The following is a 9,765-nucleotide window of genomic DNA, read 5'->3' on the forward strand; positions in this document are numbered from 1 at the left end:
CATTGTAGCAGATTAATTATTTCCATCAATAAATCACTTCAAGCTCTTATTTTAAAAGTATCAGATTGTTAAATATCACTAGCAAAAATATTATGGTGTCATCAAAAAACTTAATGGCAAAGCAAATATGAAAGGAATTTTTCATGCAAATCACAAGTATTGTTCAGCTCCAAATTCTAAAGAATATAAAAACATTCAACCTAAGGTTTGCAAACTTGATCATCAAGGCACCTTAAAAAAAAAGAACAATCATTTATGTCCCCATCAAGTTAACAAATCACATCCTATATTATTATTTTTATAAAAAAATATATTATATCTCGGGTTGGGCAGGGTCAATTAGTTGAATACCCTAGCCCTAAACCCTGCCCAACTCAAAGATCAGGCTCAACTCGACCATGCCCAAACAATATTGGGCAATTTTTTTAAAGCTCGGGTTGGACATATTTTACTCGGGTCGGGCCAGACATCTCGAGTTTATGTGCATCCTGTACAGGCCTACCCCCAACCCAAGAATCTCTCAGCTCACAAGAGACACAACTTTGATATTTGTAAAACTAAAAGCTTGGCATTAAATATTAATAAACAGTTCATCAACTCTTGACATAAAAGTTGGGATCGCCGTATCAAAAGTATTGCAGGAGAATTTCTTGATATCCATTTTCCTGGCCTCTTCAAAACTGTGACCAAGTTCATTCGGATGTTACAGACATGTCCTTGACAAAATGCTCCAATGGGAAGCCATGAATCCAGAACAATAGCGCGCTTAATCTAGGTGCCGATGAAGCTGTTCTCACAAGCAGAACCGCGAGGCAACTGACGCAGAACACTAGTTGAAGAGGTTGAAGTAGTTGATCTCTAGGCCTCAGAAAGTGGTCCTCCCTTGGAAATCACTTTATTAGCCGAACTCAATCCTTCTGCCCAGTTTATCCGTTGCTGCTCTCTTCCCACATCTCCATTTCTCGAACACAGATTTTCTCCATAGCCAGTGGATAATTTCAAACACATATCTGGCGAAGTATTCCCCGGCGTTGACACAGGCATATCTGTTACCGAGTTGCGTGGCTGGCTTTGCTGGGTTTATTATTAGCATTGCCTTCGGCAATGTCACATTTTAAAGCGATGTTGGCCAATCATCGCGAAAACGTCGCAGGATATGACCATCAGATCAGCCATCCCCACCACCCCCATTATCTTGGATTCCAAACGGGCTCCTGTTTTCGTTATTGGTCCCAAAGGAACTAGAGGACCCAGCAAAATAGCAACCAGGGAGATGGAGTTTCATGAAGTGGACGAATAATTGCAGGACAACACAAGACAAGCACACTTTTTCTATGTTGTTTATAGGGGGATTGGGGGATCGTTTCTTCAGTATCTGAAGCCGAAATTTTCTTTTCCCTCGTACGAGACATGATGGCCAGGCAGGCCTCTATTAGGGCCCTACTGTTGCGCATCTGAGGGATAAAGATGACAAGAACTTTAAATTTTTTTTTTTTGCCCCTATTTGGATTATTCAATGGGAATCAGTCAAATTTATACTTGCCTTTCGAATGATACCAATGAAGGGATATTCAAAGTAAGGCTGACAAGTGAAATAACAAATCTTACAAAACAAAAGAAAGATGTCCCACCAAATTGGAACTTAGAATGCTTTTCCCAAGCAGAGCTCATTCACTGATTGCATAATTTCACATAATCATTACATAGGTTGTAAAATCCAAGACATTTGGCTGCTAGCTTCACCAATTACTAGTCGTTTAAGCCCGAAGACAGCGATGTTACCTTTGATCAAGATGAAGAACGAACGGGGAAGTCAGTGAAGCCGTTGCCAATGACGGCGCAGTCATGGGTATTGGAGCACCGACAGAGGCTCCGCCGCTGCCAGAGCCACCGCCACCGGGAGCCTTTGGTGTGGGTAGTTCCACAGCCTTTCTTGAACGGTTTCGACCGCGATGCATGTGGCGCTCGCAATACTTCTGGCCAGCAACCACGTCCCTCGAGCACCGCCACTTTTTGCCGTCTGTCCTCCGGCACCGACCAGGCTCTGGATCCATGGCTGCCCTTCCCCAATAACCCGATTGCAATGCTACTGCAACAAGCATCCTTATTATGTAGCTTTGCCATTCAAAACCAATCGCTGTGGATTGATTCAAAACGGAATCTTAAGAATGCAAAACGTAAAATCTGGTCATCTTTATCTCATTTCACTTTACAAGCATGATCCGTTCATCTCGTAAAAAGAAGGATAAAGCAAAGAGATTTCTTTTTCAGAACGATCTCAGAACAAAAAAGTCGCATTTGCGTTTAGCTTAAAAGGAGAACCTTTTATGAGAGCAAAGAAGAGAGGGTAACGAGAATAAAGTCAGAAGCTTACAAGCTGAGTCATAATGCGGATAGTGCTGGAGGAAAAAGGAAGGGGATTGAAGAAGGCTTTTCTTGATTGGGTGAAGAAGCTCAGGAGGCACAGCAGCGCCGGCCAACATGTACCTGAAAATCAAAGCCTGCAACTCAAGCTCCTGCCACTGAGCCAAGCTGAAATAACTCCCCATCCCTGACGCCCACAAGGGTAAAAGGGGAAAATGAAATAACCAAAGAACTGTTAAATCCAGAACAAGAAAGGTGTGAGCTTGAAGCGAAACTTGAAAAGGAAGCAACCGGTCAACCCCGAAGTTAGTCCAAGTTTCAGACTCACTGCAACAGTCTCTAGCGAGGAAGGAGTGTAAATCTTACAGTGAACTCTAGTAGAAGCTGAGGTTGAATCAGGTAATGCTGACAAGGTGCTGACTTTGGTGGTGGGTTCGGGTACAAACAGAGGGAGAGCAGAGGCAGATGATTGTGGCTTTTGATGAGGTTGGAGCACAAGTTTTGGCATCTTTGCAGAATGTTGCTCCTCTGCCACTGACTCATCCTGGTCTCTCCATTGATTCAGATACAAGTCCATGGACAGAGCAGACACGCAGGGCGAAGCTATTAAGGACGGATATTTGTTACGAGTTTGGTTGAGAGCGAGGTTAATGATATTTCAGCTTCGTTTGGGTAGAGCAAGTCTATTAAAATTAGGCTGCTATGATTATTTGACTTGGTGACTTTAGCAGATATGCGAGACAAAAGCAGAGTGGGAGAGCGCCTAGAGGGTATGGATCGGTGGGTGGAGGGTTCTGACAGCCAAGACTGCAAAATTTGTTTTGAAAGGCAGCGGGGGAAGCCTGAGAAAAGACAGTTGAGAGCCAAAAGAATTAAAAGACAACTCAAAAAATAATAAAATAATGGGAGAATGATAGGGATGTTGAAATTAACCTAAAAGTCTTGAAACTCACAAAACTCTTAATTTTATAATTTTATTATAATAAATTTATATTTTATATTTTATATTTTAATAAAAAATAAATTTATTTTTTTAATTATATTAAAATTTAAAAAATAAGTTATAAACTTATCATAATAAAATTATAAAATAAAAAATAAATTTATAAAATTTAATATTTAAAATTGAATTTAAATTAATCAATTTTTTCAGAATTTATCCATCACTCTCCATGAGATAATTGTCATGTCCTCCCTAGATGGCTAAGCTTTGGTGTCGGGAAGAACATGCTCCCTGTTGGATAGGACGAAAAATCAATTTTTTTGGCTTAAAATCATGTTTTGAAAGAAATTATTCAAATAGCACAAAATTTGCATAATAGATTAGTAAGCCAAAATCACATTCAAAAATAAATTTGGAGAGATAGCTTTTGAATTCAATTTGACCATTATTAATATTAATTATTTGTCAGAGAGTCTCTCACTTACCAACATTACCTTTATTGGTGTTATTATACATATTATGATTTTATATATCATGAAAAGAAAGATTAAATAGAGCATGATGATGAGAAAGATCATCATATTCATAAATATTTATTATTATCATCATTCATAACGTTTTAATCAAATATGACTCACATTTATGATATTATTAAAGATCAATATATATATTATCATTTTCATTAGTTATTATAAAATTATTATTTAATATTGAAGAATTATATTTTTCTCTTTTAATAAATTTATTGAGTCATTTATTTACATAAATTAAAATATTAATATTAATATAATTTAAATTTTTATAATTAATCAAATATATAAGTTAAATAATATATTTTACTTCTTAAATAAAGTTTAACGACTTTACTAATATTAGATATAACTTTATCAATAATTTAGTTTTAAAAAAGTAATATTTTTTATGGTAATTTGTAAGTTAAAATTGATTCTGATTAAATTATCTAAATATTTTTAATTTTATTAAAATTAATTTTAAAAAATAGTATCTAAATAAATTACGTTATAACATAATCAATTATAATCAAAATCAATCATATTAATTAATTAATTTTAACTAAAATTCAAATAGATTCATAATCTTCAAATAATGCAGAGTAAAATACTTCATCCTTCTCTAATTATAAAACAATTTAAAATGAAATTATACATAAAATAATTATATTATACAAATTTATTTTTTAAATAAAATTATAAATTTTGAAAAATTTTCCTACATACTTAATCATCATACTATGATATTATTTTAATTATTTTTTCATTTAAATTGTAAGTAACTTTAAGGAAGTTTTAGTTTTTAACAATTTCTTATATTTTAGAATAACTTTTTTAAAATTTTTATCATATAATTTGAGATGAAACAATTATGAAAATTAAAATAATGAATGCATCACTCTCTCGTATTTTGGCCAAAAAATGTATCATTCTCTGGTTCAGCAACGCGTGAACCCCTTCAGATTTGGATTGGGGTGGGACCGCCTTCTCATTTTTTTGGCTGCCCGAAACTGAAACCATGCAAAGGCAGTGATGCCGTGAGGATTTTCGTCATCCTCCGCTGATTTCCTCTTCCTTGGACGGCTCAAAACCAAGGGCAAGCTTTTCGAGGCTTGTGTTAACAGCAGAATCATTTCAACATTTGTGCATCTAATGATATTTTATACATTTGACTTCCAGAAATTTTAAAAACCTTGTCCAAAATTTCTGCCACCACAGATTCTGAAAAGTTGATTATTCAATTAATTGTCGTAATTACATCTCTCCAGTTATCATCATCTTTTCGAGCCAGGTTTGATATGCTCTAGGGTCTTCAAAGTGTTCTTTATATTTTGACCAAAAGGTTTCTAATGATATAGTATATATATTAGAAATAGGTTTCCCTGCAGACTTCAGTCCAGGCAAGTTTTAAAGGAACATATGAAGCCGTACTGGATTATTTTAGCACAAAAAACAGTGTTCCTTGCCTTTCAAATTATAAAATGTTTTTGCATAAAATTTCATATACGAACAAGATTTAATAATTTTTTAAAAAATAAAAATATAAACTTTTAAAAATACCCTTCATCTATTATATTAAAAAATAAAAAAATTAAATAGAAAGGACAATATTTAAAAAAGCATATTTCATAAAATATTAATTTTTATTTTATATTTTGAGAAATCCTCTTTAAAAATGTCTATTTATCCAGCTTGCCAAGTTGAGATGGCCAATCATCAGAATCTCATGCAATATTTTAACAGTGCACGCAGGGAGAAAAAGAATTATATATATACATCAACGAAAGTATTTTAAATTTACTTTGAAAAATATTTACTATACATATTTAATTTTAATCACGCTTTGAAATTTAGATAACACTAGAAATTTAAGTCGAGTATAGAAAGATAACGGCGGCCAGTCATCATTTATATCGATAAGCTGTTACACTTGATATTTGTTATCTTTCTGGGTCGAAACCTGACTGCTTCACTCCAGACTTCATCCGCCCCTGGTTTATGAGATTTTGTTAAAGTTCTGATAAACTTGCAGTCTTGTCTACACTTAATCTGATACCGAGCAGTAGCGCTTCACTTTCTTATTTTTTGGATCACTTACATGCACAAGCTCCGTTAAAGATCTGCGACCATACAAAAATTTTTGAAACTTAAAATCACGTTCATATAATTCCCAGCCTCTGAAATTTACAAAGAATCCTCCTAAACACACGCGATAACCTACAACCATTAATTATATATCTCATTAAACTTTATTTTCCATGCATATATCTCATTAATCTTGGGGTTTTTGTGGCGGGGAAAAAGGAACCAAAACAGAGCATTCATGAATGAAGACATTTCAAAGATCGCGGGTACTGATGAAGGGAAGATAGTGTTGTTGTTCTTGAGCTTTGAAATGAAAACAGAAGTTAATGAAGAGAGGATAGAAACTTTGACCAGAAAAGGTGAAAAACAGAAAGAGAAAAAGAGAGGGGGCTGTGATTTAATAGAGGAGAGGGAGTGGGGAGACAGCAAAGGCCATTCTCTTCAATGAAATCGACCTACTCCTCCTACTATCCCACGTGCTCTCCCTCAATTATTTTACTTCCATATCATTGTTCTTCCCCCTTACTATTGTTATTATTATTATAAAAAATTAAATGAAGGCGCCTGTTGTTTGTAGATGGATAGGCCTGATACTGCCGCTGCACTGTCTCTGTCTGTGACTGGGAGTTCCTGCTGCTCCCTCCACTGTGTTGTTCTTGTAGTATTTGTGCTACCCTTCCTTGCTCCTTTAACCTTAACATGCTCTTGCTCTGAATCTCATTAATCACTCCTTATATTAATAGAAATGCTTTTCTTTTTGACAAAATTACTAAAAAATACCTCACCACAAGTATAATTATGGAGAGGAATTTGGAAACTTTTCTAAAGAAGTCCTTCACGAGCATTAATTTGAAGTTTCAAATGTTTGAATTTCCCTTGTAATTAAAAACAAGTTCAGCAATGTCCTTCACTGCCAATATGTTGCGTAAGGTTCTTCACTGTTAACGGGTCACAAAGTCCTTTAGTATTAATATATCAAATAAGATCATTCAATGGCAATTTATTGAGCCTTGAATCAGGTTTGAAGCATATGTGATGTTTTATCTATAATATACAACTGATTTTTAATAAAATATAATATTCTTTTATATATTCAAATACTACTTTTATATATCTGAATATCTCTCATTAAATTTCCTCATGGACACTTTTGGGTATATATACCATGCTTTTCCATGATAGGCAACTGATCTTCAATGAAATACAATTTTCTTTCATATATTTAAATATCACTTTTACATATTCAAACATCCTTTATTAAAATTCTTTATAAACACCTTTGGATGCATATGTGATTTTTTTTTCACGATATGCAATTGCTCTTCAACAAAATATGATTTTATTTCATATATTCGAATATCACAAGTGCATATTCAAATATCCCACTTTAAAATCCCTTATGGACACCTTTTGATGCATATGTGATGTTTTTTCAACAGCAAGCAATTGCTCTTCAATAAAATGTAATTTTCTTTCATGTATTCGAATATCACAAATGCATATTTAAATAAATAGAATCCAATTGCATTTTCATGAAGGGTGCTTGCATATTGATAAGATTCATTATTTACACACATTTTCCATCTAGTTAGGACCATTTTACACGCTCCAAAAGTGTGCATATGGATTCATATCACATTCTTGATGTAAAATTGCCAAGGTGTTAAGTTACATGTATTAGGGTTATTTGATCATAAAATATACTTTTTCACAAATGTGAGGTTATGCTTTGAAATTATATTTTTTAATAGGCTAAAATAATTAGTTAAATTAGTTTTTATTAATTTATTCCAGTTCAAAGGCTATCAAGAAAAGACACATATTAAAGTTTTCCCTCTGAGAGGTTTTCATTTAACTTCTAATTTTAGTTCAAGTATGTGCTTGCATATTTTATTGTGTCTTGTGAGGCCTCTGTGTTCATATTTCCTCAATCATTTTAACACCTACATTAAATTAAATATATTTATTTTAGTCTAATTAAACAAATGTCACATTATGATTAATTGAATATTTGATTAAACTATGATTTAAGTGAATAAATGTGAGAATTAAATACACAAGTTCAAAGTAACCAATGAGGCTTCAAAAAGGCAACAGAGGCGTGACATTTAAGGGTGCAAAGAGGTATAGCTTAGTATAAGAAGCAGTGTATTGTACTAGATTGGAATATCACATAGTAATCATCACCATTTCCCTCCAAAACTAGGAGGTAGTTTTGACCAAGTCACCAATTGATTGAATACCACAATTACTTGATAAGTTTCCATCACTTTCTATTACTTTTCACCTTGGCAATTTCATGCAAGAGCCCCCCAATTTTAGATTTTCTTTTATTTTTCTCTCTTTAAATATTTTCTCTCACTTTTTTACTAGTTCATCTATTTTCTCATTCAATCAACCACTCATTTCTCTCTCAATTTTCCACCAAATCACACAAGGCCACTCCAATTCTTTTCCTCTTCCAAATTTTGTCCCATCCCCTGACCACTCATAAGGATCCAAGGTCTTATAACCACATTGAAGATGCAAGGGCACAACCAAGTTGGGTTCCCTCTTGAAGCTTTAAAGATGATGATTAAAGGCTAGATTTTTTATAGTCAGTAATTCAGACGAGTTAGGCATATTTCAATTGGGCTTACAACACCTTACCTTATATAAAGAGCCCATAGCCCATATAGCCAAGTATATCCCTAACATCTTCAGGCTAAATACTTTTTTGGGCCGACCTAAACACTTGAGGCTTTTTTTATTTTTTGAATTAATTTTAATTCTTAAATAATTATGTTAAGCATTAAATATTATTTTAACTTTAAAAGAATAAGATAAAAAATAATAATTTATTAAATTCATACTTAAGTAACTTTGTTGTTGTTTTGTTGTACTATGTGTAATTTATTCATGAGTGTTTCATTTACTTATAAATTAATATCTTAATTATTTAAATATTACTCTTACCATGCTCATATACAATTATTTTATATATTTTAATTAAATTAAATTATTTTAATTATAATCAAGTTGATCTTAATTCAATCATGATTAGATCACTAAATTAAAATTATTGCCCTTATTAGTTTAAAGTTTTTAATAACTTTTGGGTAAACTGTATTTTTTTATTTTCAAGAATATGAAAAAATAATCATTATATTATATTAATAAAATCACTTAATTATAAGTAAAATACTGCTTGTGTTGAAATTGTTTTCTCACTAATTTTTTTATATTGTTTAACCTCTACATATAAGACATATTTACTCTAGTTTATAGTTAATTTTTAATCAAGTTTGGCGTGGACGATAACCAAATAATTATTTAAAAATATTGTTTTATTTATTATGTTCATATAGTATTAGAGTCAATAATTCATATATTATTTTTAAAATTATTTTTAATTTAATTTTACTTTAAAATTAATTATATTATTTTATAAAAATATATTTTTTTAGATACTCAAATGATGTATAGGACTTAAATTTTTTTAAAAAAATTGGGTTTTAAAATATAAAAATTAATATTAAAATATATTTTAAATATTATTTTGAGATATTTTATTGATTAAAAATAATAAAATTATGAAAATATAAATATTTTAAATTTTTTTAAATAACTATAAAAATGCACTCAAATATATGATATTTTAGTATAAAATTACATAAAACTTTAAAAATAATATAATATTTATTATATTTTATATTTTTTAAAAATATTTTTTTAATTTTGCAAAGCTCAAACTTCAAGTCTATTTGCGTTGGCCCGAATAGGCTTAAATATTAAAAAATATTTTTTAAGTGAGTTTTGAACTAGACTGTTATGTTTAATCCAAATTATTGACTCTAAGATATCTCAAGATATCTAGGGAGA

The 9,765-nt window shown here is 31.8% G+C and overlaps 1 protein-coding gene across 3 annotated transcripts; it reads right to left on the bottom strand.

The window, feature by feature from the left end:
• Positions 1 to 357: 357 nt before the first annotated feature.
• LOC129307222 (growth-regulating factor 3-like) lies at positions 358 to 3,161 on the bottom strand. Of its 3 annotated transcripts, none has more exons than XM_054948116.1 (3): positions 2,731 to 3,161; positions 2,375 to 2,551; positions 358 to 2,086 (listed from the first exon to the last, which is right to left on the bottom strand). In XM_054948116.1, the coding sequence occupies exons 1-3, from the start codon at positions 2,939 to 2,941 to the stop codon at positions 1,779 to 1,781; spliced, it is 696 nt and encodes a 231-aa protein (XP_054804091.1). In that variant the 5' UTR covers positions 2,942 to 3,161; the 3' UTR covers positions 358 to 1,778. The 3 variants fall into 3 exon arrangements, with proteins under 3 accessions (XP_054804091.1, XP_054804090.1, XP_054804089.1); XM_054948115.1 differs by having other exon boundaries at positions 358 to 2,089; XM_054948114.1 differs by having other exon boundaries at positions 358 to 2,137.
• Between the last annotated feature and the right edge of the window lie 6,604 nt (positions 3,162 to 9,765).

The sequence above is a fragment of the Prosopis cineraria genome, unplaced genomic scaffold (assembly GCF_029017545.1).
Source record: "Prosopis cineraria cultivar Desert tree isolate PC_DT_omini unplaced genomic scaffold, ASM2901754v1 PC3, whole genome shotgun sequence".
Taxonomy (NCBI): domain Eukaryota; kingdom Viridiplantae; phylum Streptophyta; class Magnoliopsida; order Fabales; family Fabaceae; genus Prosopis; species Prosopis cineraria.

What these genes read in the sequence shown, in the direction of transcription:
- LOC129307222 (XM_054948114.1), bottom strand. Translation starts at nt 2,941, where the DNA reads ATGGACTTGTATCTGAATCAATGGAGAGACCAGGATGAGTCAGTGGCA. An exon ending in AGCTTCTACTAGAGTTCACT is followed by an intron (nt 2,552 to 2,730) that starts GTAAGATTTACA and finishes TGTGGGCGTCAG; the next exon opens with GGATGGGGAGTTATTTCAGC. An exon ending in TCCGCATTATGACTCAGCTT is followed by an intron (nt 2,138 to 2,374) that starts GTAAGCTTCTGA and finishes ATCAATCCACAG; the next exon opens with CGATTGGTTTTGAATGGCAA.